At 42.6% G+C, this 18,219-nt stretch overlaps 1 protein-coding gene across 1 annotated transcript in view; it reads right to left on the reverse strand.

Moving 5' to 3' along the window:
* Window positions 1–17,581, reverse strand: part of kcc (solute carrier family 12 member kcc) — a 1,104,173-nt gene extending 1,086,592 nt beyond the window's left edge. Inside the window, exon 1 of the mRNA XM_080276408.1 lies at window positions 17,432–17,581. Coding sequence (XP_080132534.1) covers window positions 17,432–17,516 — 85 coding nt within the window. The 5' untranslated portion in view covers window positions 17,517–17,581. The remainder of the gene's footprint in view (window positions 1–17,431) is intronic.
* Window positions 17,582–18,219: the final 638 nt, after the last annotated feature.

Genomic DNA, 18,219 nt, shown 5'->3' on the forward strand with positions numbered 1-18,219 from the left:
AGAAGGAAACTGGAGAGGAAGATGAGGGGAGGGAAAAGTAACGGAAGGGGAGATATGAAGAGAAAGTCTGGTAGGGAGAAGAAGGCAAGGATAAGTGAAGAGAGAAGGATTTATTTATTTTTCATTAATACTTCCTTTTTTTCTTTTTTTTTTAGGGAGACCATGGAAAGAAATTCTGAAGGGGGAGGGAGAGAGAAAGAGGAGGAAAAATGTGAAAAAGTCGAAGAAAAATACAGAAATAACACAAAATTGAAGGTATAGAAGAAAAATGAAGAGACAGGGAGATGACTAAGGGACGGAGAAGTCAGGTGGAGGGAATAAGGAAAGAGAGAGGGGATGCAAAGAAAACCAGTGAGTGAAAGCAGAGAGGGATGAAGGTACGAGGGAAACGCACGGAAAAGAGGCTTGGCGGGGGATGGGGGAAAGGATGAGGGGGAAGGGCAGAGGAAGCAGAGTGGAAGGGGGCGAGAGAAGGGAAAATACCAGGGAATGGGGAAGGAAAGAAAAGGGGGACGGAAAGGAGACGCGGAGGGGAAGAGGGGGAAAGAAAAATGGGGTACGAGGAAGATGAGGGGGAGAGAAGGAGCACAAAGAGGAAGGAACGAAAGAACGGGGAAGATACAAGGGGAGAGAGGAGGGAGAAGAAAGGGAGAGAGGGGTGAAAGAGAACACGAAGGAAAGGAAATGTGACAGGGGAGGGAGAGGTGAGGAGGAAGAGAGAAGGGAGGGATACAGAAGGAAAGGAGAAAGTACGGAGTAGGAATGGGAGAGGAGGAGGAGGAAGGAAGGAAAGAGGGAACAAATTTTGGAGGGAAGAGAGAGAAAGACAGTGGGGGAAAGGAAAGAAAAAAAAATTCAGTGGGGGAGGGGTAGAGATGAATGGAGGTAGGGAAGAAGGAAAAGTAAGGAGGATGTAGACATATGTTCACCAAGGGAGATGGTGGAGGGAGGAGGAAAGTGGAGGGAAAGTAGGGAAGTGAAAGAGGTAAGGAAGGTAGTAGGAAAAGGGATGTGTGGTAAGGAGGAAGGAGAGAAAAGAAGCGAGGGATAGGGGGAAAGAATGCTGGGGGGGGGGGTGGAGGAAGAAGAGTAGAGGAAGTAAACAGAAAAGGGGAGAATGGGGGAAGATAGCTAGTATTTTGGTGGGGAGAGGGGAAGAAAGAGGATAGATGGTTGGAGAGATACGGAGAGAGAGAGAGAGAGAGAGAGAGAGAGGAGGGGGGGAAGGGAGAGATGACTGGGGGTAAACGAAAGGCAGGCTAGGGGAAGAGAAAGGGAAAACAGACTGGTGGGGAAGAGGTAAGACTGAAGTGAAAGGTAGGGGAGAAAGGATGGAAAGAAGGGGAGGAAGGAAGGAAAGAAAGGGAGAAAAGGAATGGAAAGAATGGGACAAAAGGAAGAGAAATAGGTGAACAGAGAAAAATAGAAAAGGTAATGGGGAAGAACAAGAAGAGGGAAGGAAGAATGAAACAAAGAGGGCTTCTACGCGTAGAATTAGATATACCGGCAGTTAAACTGCCTCGCAAGGACCCTCAGGTTTGTTAATGTTTGCTTTCCTTTGCACCTCTGTAACAAGAGGGATGGCGAAAAAAAAGAAAAAATTAGGGGTAGATGAGTAGCAAAAGGAGAGGGGAAAAGAGGAGGAAAGGGAGAAAAAGGTAGAACAGGGAAGGCAAGCGAGAGAGAAAGGAAGAAGGGGGAGGGAAGGAGCGCCGAATACAATCACAATAAGTCAAAAGAAAATCATGGTAAAGATAATTATATTAATAATCAATCTATTTATAACCAGACGCCATAATCCCGTAAGAGGTGGCCGTTTGTCTTTGAGTTAGTGGATTTATCGGAAGGGGCATTAACCCTCTACCAGCCCACTTGTTTACACGTAGGGAACAGTGCGGGTTGGTTATAGGGTTACCACCCAGCGTTGTAAATGGTTTCCTAGCTTAAAGGAAACCATTAGGCTTGTCACTCAATGTAAAGCCACCTGAAAAGTAAAGAAGGGTAACTGAAAGTGACAGGAAAGATGAAGGGAAATAGGAAGAGAGGAGGACAGACACAGAAAAGGAATGATAAAGATGAAGGAAGAAGTAGGCAGCATCACATCATGTTAGCGGATGATGGTCACCACCATCTCCAACTAAAAATAATAATAATAATAATAATAATAATAATAATAATAATATTAGTAATAATAATAATAATAATAATAATAATAATAATTAATAATAATAATGTCAACTGCAAGACTGGACCTTCTACCAGGAGAGAGTATTCGTTTCGTTTCGTTTTCAAAGGCTCCAACATGCTTGCATGCGTCACCTGATGCTAAATCTCTGCATGCTGCTCAATCTCTGGCTGCTGCCCTATTCAGTCTCTTATCCCTGAGGTCACGCTCAATGACTTCATCTCAGGTCTTTTTCGGTCTACCTCTCGCAACCCTACTCGTAACGTTAATACTTCTCACTTTCTGCACCCAGTTACCATCCTCCATCCTCTTCACATGCCCAAACCATCTCAATCTCATCACAACATCAATACACTCCAGTCCCATCCAACCTTTCAACTCTTCCATCGTAAACCTAGCCCCACCCAGGCCTCGCACTCACGGATGCACCGCATATCCACTTACCGGTACTCATTGTCATTTCTGAACGGTTCAGCCTGCGAATATCCTCTTCCTTTACTGCCCAGGCCTCACTACCATACAGCATTACACCCCTAGCACATGCCGCATACAAAGCTCCTTAGCATGGAGGGAGAGCCCTCCCAATGTCAGAAGAGGCAACAGCTCCCTGAACTTCTTCCAACCACTCCTCACTCTAACCACAGTGCCAGATCCAGCCCCACCTCCAGGTCATAACATGTCACCCAAATAACAAAACTTTCGCACATTCAAGAGACTCACCAGCATGATCAATCCTATCATGCCTGACAATCTCCACAGCTCTCCCCGACACAACGCATATGACCATGAAATCAGCATTATATCGCAGTCTACCTCTAATACCATTACATCTCTTATACACCCACTTATCACAAACACTGCACATGACGGAATACTGCTCACGCCCTAGTAGCAAATCGCACATGGCCACTCTCCCTCTTCTTTGACAGTACAGCCACCGGCCCTAGATACCACCACTTTTGTTTTATCTGCATTTTCTCTTAAGCCCTTGTGCCCCATACCATCTCTACACTTCTTAAGTCCTTCCTGCGCCTCCCTTTCATTCTCTGCAGTCAGCACCAAACTATTAGCATACATCTCCTACGGGAGTTCATTTCTGCAGCCACGTGAGAGGGCTTCACGTACGGTATCATGATACACAATAAGAGGCTCATGACTGGCTCCATATGCACACCAACATTCACGGACAACTCATTACTCAAATCTCCATTCACCTTTACCTGGGTGTGAGCACCCACATACATAGCCATAACCACCCTAACCAGCCACTCCTTGATCCCAAGCATTCTCACTGCCCACTTCTCCACCTCTCTTGGGACTCTGTCAAATGCCTTCTCCAAATCAACAAAAACAAAGTACAGATCCCTTTTCTTTCCTAATTTTTTTCCTGAAGCTGTCGAACAATGAATATGACATCAGTGGTCCCTTTGCCTGGCATAAACCCAAAATGCATCTCATTAATATTCACTCTTTCTATAATCATACCTTCTAGAACTCTCTCCATTACCTTCATTGTCTGGTCCAAAAGCTTTATGCCTCTACAATTTCCTCTTTCTGAGGCATCACCCTTCTCTTTGCACACATTTACAATTACACTCTTCAGCCAATCATCTGAGACCACACACTCATATACAATCGTTTCTTTCAAGTCAATTGTGAGGCTTTCAACAATTCAGCAGTCAGCCCAGACACACCTGCTGGCTTCCCCACCTGCATCCTGTCTATTGCCCTGCTCACAGTAGCAGCGTCAATCAAAGCCATGGGCCAAACACTGGATCTGCTGGCTCCAAACTTTCCCTGTCCCAGTCAAACTCTTCATTCAGCAACTGGTTATAATGCTCTCCAGGCGTCTTTAATATCCCCACTGTTCACCACTACCATTCCTTCATCATTCGTCACACACTGCTCACCTATGATATCTCTGTTATCCCTCTTCATCTGATTTGCCACTTTAAATATCATATTACTCCTTTCCACAGCATACAGGTTATCAAGTAAAAGTCTCCGAGACTCTTTGCCCTGTAAACCTCTTTTCTAGACCTAGCAGCCAAGTACTCCTTTTAGTTACCACCCCGTTTTCATTTCCAGAACAGCCTCCTTTTCTCCTTAACTGCAGCTTCTGCGCTCTCATCCCATGGCCAAGCAACTTTGTCTTTGCGGACCCCTTGTCCATCCACACACTGAATCAGCAACTCTCAGGAGATTGTTCTTGAAAGCTCTGTACTGCTCATTATCACTTCTGTCAAAGGCTCGCTGTTCAGCCACCACCCTACTCATCTCGCTATAGAAGGCATCCCTTACTGCTTGGTTTTTCAACTTCCTTATTTTCCTCCTATATAGATGCATGGGTCCTCTTTTCCATTAACCGCTCCTTAGGCACCATGTAACATTTCAATAACTTTTGTTGCTGCACACACACTCCTCGCTCCCTATACCGTAGTTATAACATTCTTCACTAACCTCCTATCAGCCCTCCTGACCAGGAAATAGTTAATCTGGCTGCTTTTCCTCCCTAGACTCTTATGTAATCGACCTACCGTACTTTCTCCTTTCCTAAAATGTGGTTGAACACAATCATGATCATTGCCTCCTCAAACTCAAGTACCCTTTCCCCTTCCTCATTTCTTGTACCATTTGCACATCCCCCAAGTACGGTACCCTTTCATATCCATGAGCTGCTCCACGTAGGTTACATGACCATCCAGGTTCCCTCCCAAAACTACAATCTGATCATCCCCCATACCACTTACTACACGTATTAAGTCAATCCAGAATCTCTCCTTCTCTACATCATCCAAGCCTGCCTGTGGAGCAAACGCCGATATAAATGAAAACATTATCCCACCTAAAAAAAATTTCACTACTATTATCCTTTCACTTACGCTCGTTACATTCATGACATAATTCACCCATTTCTCCTTAACCAACACACCCACACACCACATCCATCTGCCCTATTCTGCCAAAATAACTTGTAGAGTAATGACAGTCCCTCCCGGCAATCATTCTGGATGATCCTCCCCCATATATGACTTCTTGCACACATCCAACATCCACCCACCTCCTATTCAACGCCTCAACTACTTCCCCTGCTCTACTCCTCAAACTTCCCACATTCCATAACGCCACTCTGATCCTCTTCGGTGACTTAGTATCCTCTGGCTTGCTTTGATTCCCCCCCCCCCCTTTTTTGTCATAATCGGTAAAAATTAACAGGGAGAGACAAACCACAGGCCCCACCCACCCGCACAGTCCCACTTCCAGGCATGGGACTTGGAACCAATAACCCACCAGCCGTGGTCAATGGCTGTGCCAGTGGCCTCGGGGGACCCTGCCAGAACAACTACAAAGAGACCCTCCAAGCGCACCTTGGCACTGTGACTGTCCCACCATTATACGCCCACTGATAGGGCAGCCTCCTGGGGCGCTACTTCCAGGTTCGGGCCCTCCTCTATTGAGTGGAAGCGGCAGCCTGAAGACCACAATGCTCTCTACCCTCTAGCACAGATCCGAGCCTCATTCCATCCCGGCCCCAAAATCTATGCTGGTGGAGCCCTCGTCACGCCTCCCCACAAAGGGTCCGCCACTAGGTAGTGGGGTCAAAGTTTGCTGGCTAAATGCCCTTGCTGGCGTCAACCCCTGTGATGTTGTGAGGTACGTTGTGTGATATGTAAAAAGCATGTAGGGTAGTGCATGAGATAGTTAGAGGAAAGTGTTTGGGAGAGTATGCTGGTCTGCTCTCCATGTTAGTATCACACTGAAAAGGTCAGTAACGGAGGATGTCAGAAACTCTGCTAGCCAGTGAAACAGGAGCTCCAGCTCTCCCTATCACCAGAATTCCCATTCCACTTGGAAGTACCACCCTGATCGGCTGGTGCACAGCCTACTCCCTTGAGTTAACTTTTCCCCGTGCTGTCGAAGTACGAACGCGGAAAGAATGTACATTATGTGGTGAGTGATGCATGTCAGAATCGATGTCCTGTAATGGCTATGTTCGAATGTACCAGTCTGCAGCTTCAATGACATCGACAGAATTGATATGGAGCAAATTCAGGTTATGCCGGCACCACCAATGAACGTTTGGGTATACAACCTAAGACGCGGGACACACAGATCGCGAGCCGAGCACGTTACCGCCATGACACTGTGGCTTCAGCAACAACTGCAGCAACAGCAAGTGCAACCACAACCACAACAGCAACAACAATAATCGTCATAATTACAATAATACCATAAAACATCTATTTAAACTAACCTAATCTGTTGCCTGATGCTGCCCACTGTGACGAACACCAATATAAACAAATTAATCAAGTCATTATCTACCATCCTGACCATTTCCCCCCACCTAAAATTATAATTAAATAATAAACGTTTACAATAATATGAGCAATAAGATATATATATATATATATATATATATATATATATATATATATATATATATATATATATATATCATCAGCCTTTTGAGTATCCACTGCAGGACTGGCCTATCCCGACCGAAGTCCGGACGATACAACCAATATATCTCTACCAAGTGGCTTAGGCTGTCTGGTAGAGATTGTATGTAGGGTGAGAAGTGCTTGTAAGTGTAATTGTAGTGTTGGAGTGGCTTTGGATGTGTGTGTAGTCTGTGAACCAAGTGTAATCGGCCCGCGCAAGCCGACTGGGTGCAAGCATACTTTATAGTACGAGTAAGCGACACTGGTTCAACCACAGCATCCCTTGTGTCCGCCAATTCAGTATGTGGCCGGGTGAAAACTCCCAAAGTTTATTACCCTGGTGGGGCGCGAACCCTTGTTCACCCGTGTAAGAAACGCACACTCTACCACTACCACAGAGGCTATATATATATATATATATATATATATATATATATATATATATATATATATAAATATATATATATAAATATATATATATATAAATTCATAAATATACAAGTATCTACAGGCTACTATACATATTTATTTATTTATATATGTACAGTCTCTAGCAAAAGTCAGGTTGGTATATATGGCACCGCCGCACCCCCTATTTCAACCCCTCTACACTGTAAGACCTACTCCCATTCTCTCAACCACTCTTCCTTCATCCGTTTGTCCTGGGAAATAATGGTTTTATTATGATAACGATTAAAAACACATTACACAGTGTTTTACTCCATAGTATAGTTAATTATACACCATGATCTGAACGCAGGATGATATAAAACTGTAATATATTCGTATGACTGTGAGGTCTGTAATCGTACAATTTATCATTTTGACAGTTGTATCCAGTCAGTGTGTAACATTAAACAGTCGGAAGCTATAAGTAGATGTTTGTAGTGGTCTCTAGCTCTGCTGTGTGCTTCATACTGCTACCACATAAAAATAGCTCGTGTTATACCTTCCACTGCCATTACCAGCACTGAAATGATGAAGAACTTTTGCTTGTGGTCGTACACACACACACACAAAACCATAATCCCGTTGCACAACATAATTAGCCTACAGAGGCATGCACAGCAACACTATGGAAGAGAGAGGGACAGGAAAGGAGGGGGTGGGATGGAAAATATATGACTAAAACGAAGTACAAAGGAAACCAAACTACAACAAACCTGGTGGTACGTTCAAGCGTGCTCCTCCCCACGAAACTATCCAACCGAAGCCGGCGGGAAGTAGCGTTCAATAAGTCAAATAAAAGTAATTCAATGCGACGACGTGAAGGACTGTCATATGAGCATGGAGTCTATGACCGTAAATCATAAAATAATACAAATTAAAATAGATCATTCCTACTCGTTATAATTTTTCTAAGTAATACTAATTTCACTTATATATGCCATTATTTTATCTCACAGTTCGACACGGGAGTAAAAATAATCCACGACAATTACAAGTACAGTAACAAGCAAAGGACTGGCACAGAGCACAGTTAAGACGCCTCAACAGCCCGAAAGTTCCTCATTACTATTACGTTCCCATGGCATGTTAAAGCGCTATGTGGCGCTTATGACTTTGCTGTTGTTGGTTACGTTCATGCCACAGTACAGTGTAACAAATGTCTTTATAATTGAAAATCAGTGAATAACTTGCTTTTTAGTGTTATAAAACACGGATTTCACCTCCCAAACTTCCTTCCGCACGTGGCGTCGCGGTCACTATAGCCTATTCGATCTCATTTGAGAAGAGTAAAGCTTTAAGCTTTTGTAAGCTAGCAGCTGATTGGTTACCTGAGTGCATTTATTAGTAACAATGTATATTTATATAATTTTTATTGTAAGTGTTACAATAACCGTTTCTGAAGATAAGATTGCATAAGTAAAATGATGCCGTACATAACTATTTGCATAGATTAACACACAAAAAAAAGGCCTTATAAAATCAGAGGGCCTAGATACGTGAGAAATTTCTAGTTCTCAAGTCAAATCAACATACTGTCGTAATAATGACAATTTTTCTCAACATTGAAAAAAAAAATTGTCCAAAAGCAATTATTTGACAGAACTGGAAATTTCACATAAATCTAGGACATATGATAGCCTTTGTAAGGCCTCATTTTAAATTATTCTACGCAAATAACTAGACATTTGATTTAAGAAATCTTATCAAAAACAATTATTGTCACAAGGAAAAAAAAAAATAGTAAATTACACACTCAAAACCAACCAGCTGCCACTTTTTTTTTTTCCCCCAAGGAAAAAGGAACCAAATGCCAGAAGCCAGCAAGATTATTCCCTCCTAGAAAAAACAAAAGTAAGTTAATAGAGCCAAATTCAAGATCCGTTCATTTTGAGATGCCTAGACATACTGCATTTGAAAGACTGGATGTAATAGGCAGTAGGAAATACAATTGAAGGAAGACAGTTACAGAGTTGACCTGTTACATACATGGAGGACTGGGAGTAACAGTTAATTCTTGCATTAGAGAGCTGGAGAAATATGGGATGAGAGATTGCTGCTAGATGAGTGTTACGCGCCTGCCGTAGTACCGGAGAGATGCAAGCAGACAGTTCAAAGGAGCAGTGACCACTGAAGTATCAATAGAATATAAAGGTGTAGCTAACAGTGCAGCAAAGAGACAGAGGTGGAAGGGACCCAGTAGCCTATAAGGAGAGTTAAGGAGACGAAAAGCCTTTTACTCCACCTTGATGAGATAAGCAGTATGTTGGGAGCCTCCCACACATAAAGAGTTCTACTCTACACAGGGGCGAATAAAACTTGTGTATAAAGTCAGCAACTGTGCAGGGGTAAAGAAGGTAAGAGTCGGCTGAGCACACCTAATCACTATGAGGCACATATTACAAAGTAATATGATCTTTCCAAGATAAAGCCCGTGAGAATGAAACCCCAAGTGTGTTCAAAGATGATGCAGCATTGAGACAGATACCACTAAAAATTAGAGGATGCTCCTGTCGAAAATTCTGTCTGGTTGAATGATGTGAGCACTGAGTTTTTGACGCATTAAAAACAAGACTAATTTTACCTCAGTCAGAGATATGAGCCAAATCAGACGTTTGCTGTTTAGTCTCATCCTTTGTTTGCTGAAATAATTGCTGAGATGGACGCTGCAAGAAGTGAATGGAAAGGTGAAGGGTGGAGTCATCAGCATATGTGTGAATAGGGTTAGATGTAGGCTACAGCTCAGGTCACTGATGAATAGACGGAAGAGAGTTGGTGATAGGACAGAGCCCTGAGGAACACCACCACTGATAACTCTAGGAGAAAAAAGGTAACCGTCTACAACAGCAGCTACAGAATGGCCAAAAAGGAAGCTAGAGATGAAATCATAGACAGGACAGAAACCGTGAGAGGGCACTTTGGAAACTAAAGATTTATGCCAAACTCAATCGAAAGTCTATGTCAACTACAATGGCAAAACTTTCGTCGAAGTCCCTAGAGGAGGATGATCAGGAGTCTGAAAGGTAGGTGACAAGCTAGCCAGTGAAGCGTCCGCGGTGGAACCCATACTGAAGATCGGGAAGAATGTTGTAATAGGAAAGGTGTTGTTGTTGGTGTTGTTAAGAGTAGATTCAAAGACTTGAAATACAGGATGTTAAAGCAATTGGATGACAGCTGGAGGGCTAGGAATGGTTACCCTTCTTTGGGGCAGGCTGAATGAGAGCAAACTTCCAGCAAAAAGGAAAGGTATAAGTTGACAAAGGCGAATGAGTTTACCTAGGCAGGGTGTAAGCACAAAAGCACAGTACTTGAGGACCACAGGAGGGACCCTATCAGGCCCATAGCCTAGGTCTTGTTAGTACTGAGGCCAGTGAAGGCAGAAAATACATCAACTGAAGACATTTTAATATCAGCCAAAATGAAGTTAGAGGAGGGAAGTGATGGAGGAACAGCACCGGAATCGTCTAAGGTGAACTGGAGGATAAAGTCTAAACAAAGAGTTCTGCTTTATTAGTATAAAAAAGAGCTACATAGCTATCAGAGTGGAAAAGAGGAGGGAAGGATGATGAGTTAGCTACACTTGTTATAAAGGTTTCTGGCAAGGTGCCAGAAGGAGCGAACTGAATTTCAGTTGGAGAGTTCACATCATTCAGTACAAATGAAATTACTTTTAGCGAAGAACAGACTTAGCACAATTCCGGGCACAAATAAAAGGGAGATGAGATTCAGGGGTAAGTTGGCTTTGCTACCTTTTGTTGGCTCTCTCCTTGTTGTGGACAGCATTAGAGCAGGCGTGATTAAAGTTTTTTTTTTTTTTTTTCCATTAATCGCAGGATAAGAAAAAGGAATGTATGCTTCTATGGCCAAGAGAATGACCTCTGTAATGCGCAAGGCACACTCAGATGGCTCACGTCCATGGACACAACAATCATTCCAGGGAAAATAAAAAAAGTACAGTACAGTACTGCCTGAGGGCCTTCCAATCAGCAGCTCCAAAGTGCCACAGCCGCCGCTTCTTGGGGGAGTCCACAGGCCTAACTGGGGCGACAGGACAGGTTAAGGGGATACGGTTGTAATCAGAGGAGACCAGCGGATAGAAGAGATTATGAGCGTAAGCAGAAGGATTAGTTGTAAGGAAGAGGTCATGTTGAAGCTCTCCAAGGCGGTCAGAGATACAGGTAGGGGGCTGTACAAGCTGTTCTATTGTAGGTCATTAAGAATAGAAGAGATGTAGGTATGTTCACCAGGTGGATCAGTGAAATGAGAGGAGAGCCAAAATCTTCCGGATCTTCTCTGATGGAATCGAATATGCTAAAGCAACGCTGCCCACTGGACAATCCGACCGCACAAATCACCTCTTCAACCTACTCTCTCTTCGTCCCTGGACCATCTACGTACCTCCAGTTACTGTTTCTTTCAAAGGTTAGTGGAAAGACTAGTGTATGTGAGACTAAAATTTAAAAATGTTTCAGTATTCAGAGATTCAGGTTGCAGAATTCCCATTATCACACTTTTGTTTAAAACTAAATATGTACAGAGTGTACCAGTTTCAAAATCTGTTTATCGCATGCTCCAAGAAAACACTTTTTTTTTTTCCTCCAAGAAAAAAATCGTTATCAAAGTTGGTATATTGCAAGTATTTTGATAACAACGTTATCACACCAAAAAATGAAGCTAGGATGGCTAAATAATCATCACCCGACAAGTTTTGGGATAATACCGGTACTTGTATTAGCAACTTGGGAACCTGATTCTTGTTCAACACGTCATTATTAGCTTGAAAATGTATTATTATATCTCCTACTCTTCACAATGAAAATAATGACGGTTAGGTTTGTATTCACTCTGTGAATAATACAAGTACATGTAAAATAAACACATCCAATGGGACAATAATTAACAAATTTTTAAGGCATTTGTGGGGTCAACCCCCCCCCCTCCCCATTCCGAGCATTGGCCGCAGCCGAAGTGTTACTGTCGCTATTCACCGTTTGGCTTTGGAACTTTTTCAAATCACCTAAGCGCATCAGTATGTTACCTTGACAGCTTTACTAAGACCTGAAAACGTTATCCATGTGTCAGGGATAATCGTTGTCTAAGTAACTGATTTCCAGTCACTCACACAATTATCTTCAATTTCTAAAAGTTAGATTTCTAGTCACCTGGAACATTCTCATAGGCCTAACTAGACTTTACGGTGCTGTAACTTAAATATAACCAGACGATTATCACTAAATTCATATACAAAAATATTTTCAATCTGGTTTTCTAATGTGGCCAAAACGAGATCCCAACTATTGCCTCCATGCGCTGGCTGCTTAATAAACTGATGTAATAAATTATCCAACAAGTTGTTGTACGAGTCAAGCCCAGTGTGAGAGGTTAACGATTCACTTCATCCTGTTACAGGTAAATTAGACTTAAAAAATAATAGTGTGCTGGATACAACATACTGAACTGCAATTTACTCATATAATGTCACTTTCCAACCACTGAGCTGGCTGAGATAAAATATTCCAGTGTTATCTTACCGTGTAATTAATTTTTAACTAGACGTACAATAAGTCAATAGTGTCGATGGATGTTTTCAAATTAGTCCTAGATGATTTGTTTTACCGTACTTGTTCTTCAGTATCAGGCCATGACTGGGTAGCGCCAATTGTAACAGTCATAAACAGTGGCGTCAGTTTCTAATTCAGTAAACTTACTTTGCAGACTACACGCATTTACAAGGAAAACTCTAACCGCCACAAATGGAGGGGGGGGGGGCGAGAAGGAAAGCGAAAATCAGAGAAAATGGAAAGACAAATGAAGATAAAGGAAAAGTACTGTGTGGAAGAGGGAAAACGTATGATAAGGGCAGAAAAAAAGGGGGGTGGGGGATTATTGTAAAGGAGGGAACGACACAAGTTGGGAAGGAAAGAACAAAGAAGGGGAGGGAGGAATGAAGACTGCAGGGTTCAACGGAGGTGAAAAGACTGAAGAGGTGTGGGAGTGTGTGGGTGGGAGAAGGGGGAGAGCAAGGGGGCAACAAGCGGGTTGAGGGTAGGCTATTGAACTCTTAGGTATATACAGCGGGAGGCCATGCGAGGGAGAGGAGGGGAAAGGGAGACATTAAGAAGTGAAAAGGGAGACACATGACAGAAATGAGAGAGAAACGGAAGGGGGAAGTGGAGGAAATGGGAGACAAAAAGGAGGCATGGAGGAACTAAAAACAGGGGGAGGGGGAGATACGGGACGAAAAGCAGGAAGTAATGGACACAGGGGAAAATCGGAGGAATTAAATGAAAGCTGGTTGGGGAAAAAGGTGTAAAATGGAACGGCATGAAGATGGGGACAGAAAGGAAGAGGGAAACGACCGTTAAAATGGGCAAATAAGAAAGGAAGTGGACACAGACGAGAAAACTGATAGGCAAATATAATGGAAGTGAGAAATGCTGTACCTAGAACAAGGAATACTGATCAAAGCATGAAGAAAGTCCAATGTGAATACCGAGATGAAAATGCATTGGGAAAAATAACACACACACACGAGACGGTGTGAGAAAGTAATGAAGAACGAAAGGTGAACCGAGCGTGGCATAAAGAACACGGTGAAAATAGAAGGGAATGCATGCATGCAAAATACAGAATAAGAACTGCTTTTGCTGAAGAAAGTGAGGCAAGACCCATCACCGTCTTTTGTTGTATACCGGGTATGTACTCTGTATACCTTTACAACAATAAATATTCAGTCAATAATTTCACACACACACACACACACAGGGGAACACTATGGAGAGGAATGAAAATCAGTGCGAATATACAGTAAAACTGACCATCGAGGGATAAAGGGAAAACTGGGAGGTAAAATTTAAAATGAAATCGAATCCTCTAAGAGAAAATGTAAACATGAACCAAGTTGACAAGGAACCCTCTTACGTCAGGCAGCTGCCGAAAACATATGGGTCAACCACCTTTCATTTTTTCCACGGTTTAATAAACATTCACTTTCCCTCCCCCCCCCCCAGATTCCCGGGCTTCTTCCAACACCCCGCTTCTCTTTCTAACCATCCTTTCTTACGTAAAAAGGGATGGGAGGATGAATAACGGGATGGCAAGAGAGGATGGAATGGTGAGACCGAGTGTGGGAGGCAGTTATCGTACAGCCCTGATTGGCAAAAAAGTTTCCCTCACTTTCCCCGATACACTCCGGCAAATTCACGGGACCAATAAACATGCAAACGAATATGAATTACCGGCGGAATGGCGAGAACAACTCGATCAACGAAGAATTATGCGAAGGACAACGATGATTTAAGTAACAGAATGGGCGTGTCGCTCAGCCTGGACCCCGTTTGAGCGAACACTCCGCATAATGATTCATTCGGAACAGGATGTCTATAGTCTCACCAATCTAAAACCTAGGTTTGGGTGGAGTCCAGCCGGGGATTTCCCGGCGTACAGCGTTGCCTTGTTTCCTATACTCTCATTGGCTAGTGGCTGACCTGACACCGTTAGAGTTCGTCCGCTCCCATCTCGCCACCTGGCCTGACATGACTTCACCCACTTGTGTGTGTGTGTGTGTGTGTGTGTGTTTGTGTATGTGTGTGTGTGTAAAGACAAACTAGTTTAAGTTATAAATATAATCAAAATAATGAATTTAAAAGTCGCATTCTCTCTCTCTCATATAATTTATGATTTTTTACCTGGTTATAGCCTTTAAATTACACTCTACATATTAAAACTTAGACTTTCTTTCCACACCACCCAAGAGGTAAAAGTCACGGCGCGTTTTTTTTTTTTTTTTTAAGAGGTTTCCCCGATAGGCCTATTCCTCTTCTCTTACAGCATGTAAGAAATTATCATGAATCCTCCTCATCAGAAGAGGTGAGAGTGATTTTCTTGGGAGACGTAAACTCTGGAGAGTTGTTTTCTTCATTATCTCTTGCTTCTCTGCTTATTGCTTCAATCCTGCTCTTGCTAAGTCCTGTTGCTGCAGCTGTTCGATGAATTGCCCTTGACACATCATCGAAAATTCCTCCGTACTGCTTCTCCTGCAGAAAATACTGGCTTACGTGAAGGCCATTTCTTTGGCTTGACTATGTAGATGCGAGCGAGTTGGCGTAGCTGCCATTGTGTCTGCATCAACATAGAAAGTGAATAGTGGAAGCACCTGACAGAAGCTTAAATCTCCCCCAATGGATTAACTCCCAGTATGGGCCTGGTGTTGCCGCTCGTGAGTGTTTTAACTTATTTATTTCTATTAAGAAAATAGCGTATGTTCTACTGATTCCTTCAAATTATATTATAAACGTAATTGTTACATTACTTACCCAACTTAGAACTACCGTGAAAGTCGGTAAAAGTAACTACATATTTTTCCGCACCACTGTAAAATATGTATGCCACGTTTCTTTATTGATGTACAAGAGCCATATGCATTACACGTTTACCTTCCTTTTATATGCTAGAATACTTACGTTTATATTGTATTAGTATGTGTGTACCTATCTGTGATGCCTATTACATATATAACAGAATCTACTCATCGCTCGTTTAGGAAGTATGGCATGGCTGCACCCAGCGCCAGACTCCACCCAAACCTGGGTTTAAGATTGGTGAGACTATAGTTTCAAGAGTTTTCGTCCCTGATTTCCGATTCTACTCTCGCGTTTCTTTGATATGCAAATTCAACCCCCGGCCGGGGATTATAAAAAGCAGGTGTTACTCGACTTCTGACCCACCGCCGAAATTTTTGCCCCCATCAAAAAGTTTCTGTAATTAAAGAATCCACGCAAATTGGATTTCCCGGAATTTGAGCCGAAACTGTGACTGTGCCGGAACCTCCGGATCTCGAGGGTAAACCAACGGCGAAGGGGAATAAGGAAGAGGAGACAGCGAGAAGGGTAAAGATAAAGTGAGAGGAGGAAGCAGGGAGGAATGGAAAAAAAAAAAAAATGACGAGAAAGTAAGCTGGGATGTAGAGAATAAAAATGGAAAACATGGGGAAAATATTATGAAGGATGCGAGTCTGAAGAATGGCAACTAAGAGAAGGAAAACTCACGGAGACTCAAGGAGGTATGAGGCAAGGAACGAAAAATGAAAATCCAGGAGACTGATAGAAGAATATGTGACTAATGGAAAAACTAATAAGAGAATGGTGGAGAAATAAGGGTAATAGGGGGTGGATTAAGGATGAGGATTATGGGAAAAAAAAAATACATACTATGAACGATGCATGAATAAGGAAAAACCAAGGAATGCAGATGGGACGGAGAGAATACTATAAAATGCACAAGGAAAGGTGAAAGTCAATACACAGTGAATGAGAAAGGAAAAGTCAAGGATAGCTGAGAAAATTAAGGAAGAACGAAATTACATCTAGTATGTTAACAGATGAATAATGACAAATGACTAAATAATTTTTTCAAATACGAGATATACAATAAAGACAAGCTCACAAGAAAATCCAGTACAGGTAATGGTATAAATATACTATAAACGTCTACAAATGTTCCAAAAACCCGTCAAAATTCTAAACAAACTCGAAGAAAGATTAAGTAGAAAACGGAGTTAGCTTGTATTACCGTTCAATACATCGATCAATTCAGCTACGATACCAGAAAAGGGAGAGGAAAATGTCAGAAAAAGTTCGACGTAATAAGATCCACCAGTATATAAAATAAAATCCAATGGCTATATATAGATCCTGGTCCTTAGCTTAATATAAAAATATGTACAGACAATAAGCAGGGCTATTGAATTTAGGTTATGGAAGACCTGGGAATACAGAAAACCAATGACGATCGGCAAACAAATTCAAGTATACAAGTGGCTACCACAAATAATGCCGGTACATACATAGGCTATAAGGTTGTGCATAGCTACATGCAATAAGTACTGATACTGTAAGTAGTTTAGGGTTTGAGAAGTATAATTAGACTTAATTAAGGTCAAGGTACGCAATTAGCACAAGCAAGAAAGAGTTGGTTTAAATATTCAAGAAAAGACAATTCTGTGAAAAATTATGATGTGATTTTATAAGTCTTATTGTCAAGCACCAAAATTTATCCCCCATGCTGTTAGTTGAGGCTCACAGAGGGAAAGAACTGAGAACGAGTAAAAGTAAAGATGACTTAGGATGGGGTGAGCCAAAGGGAAAGTGACAGTTGAAGTGTTAGTTACCGTTGGCCATGCCGAAGCTGAGTGAAGTAGCATTGTCGGGCTCCCTGGTGCCCTCACTAGCCAGGCTGTCACCATCACCACTACCACCACCGCCACTACCACCACCACTACAGCCACCACCCACACTCCCTCCTCCTCGTCCACCACCACTCCCGGGCGACGTGGGTGACGACGAAGACACCTTACCGTCCATGTCCTCTGTCTCCATCGAGCCGTAGTTTGTCTGCGGTCCACCGTCCCCAACAGAGGACACCTTGAACCGCTCACTCATGGTCAGGTGCTGGTGTTATCCTAGATGCGAGTTCACACAGCACTGCAGGGCACGCACGATTACAACTTCACCTCACCACGGCAAATGTCAAACTGGGAGCTCGTGGCATCAAGCCGTGGCGGGGAAAATGACAAAGCTCTGTGTGAACTAGATGGCTCTACGCGCGAGTTGCAGGTGCTCATATATTGAAGCAGGCTGGTAGCCATCTCTATACTCGTCATTCTTTGCAGTTCATTGTACTTTACACAGGGAGCAAATAGACTTTTTCACTTTCATTCACATTTACACGAATGCTCTTAGTAAGTGATTATGACTATAAGACAGTGCATGCAGACTAATGACCACGAAGAAAAAGATAAAAAAAAATCTTTGGAAAGAAAAATCTTCAGCAAAAGTTTTCACCGTTCTTGATTACCGTTATTGAACAGGTGATCCAGGCATCTGAAATTTTACTGTTTATTTAGTGATGCTTTCTAGCAAATCAGTAGTCGGAGTCGGTAACAGATTATTGGTTAGACTCACTCTTGCGAGAACCAAATGAGTAATATGGCGGATCAGTTACTTCATAACAAAACTATGCATTTGACCCTTCAGCTTATATATATAGCAATGATGACATGTTCTGGGCGACTATTCGGTATCGGTCGATTCAGTAATGTTATCTGCACAGTTTTACGGCTTCATTGGTCAAAATACAATACAC

The sequence above is a fragment of the Coenobita brevimanus genome, chromosome 65 (genome assembly GCF_032717465.1).
Source record: "Coenobita brevimanus isolate Jiangsu-jjx chromosome 65, ASM3271746v2, whole genome shotgun sequence".
NCBI classification, from domain to species: Eukaryota; Metazoa; Arthropoda; class Malacostraca; order Decapoda; family Coenobitidae; genus Coenobita; species Coenobita brevimanus.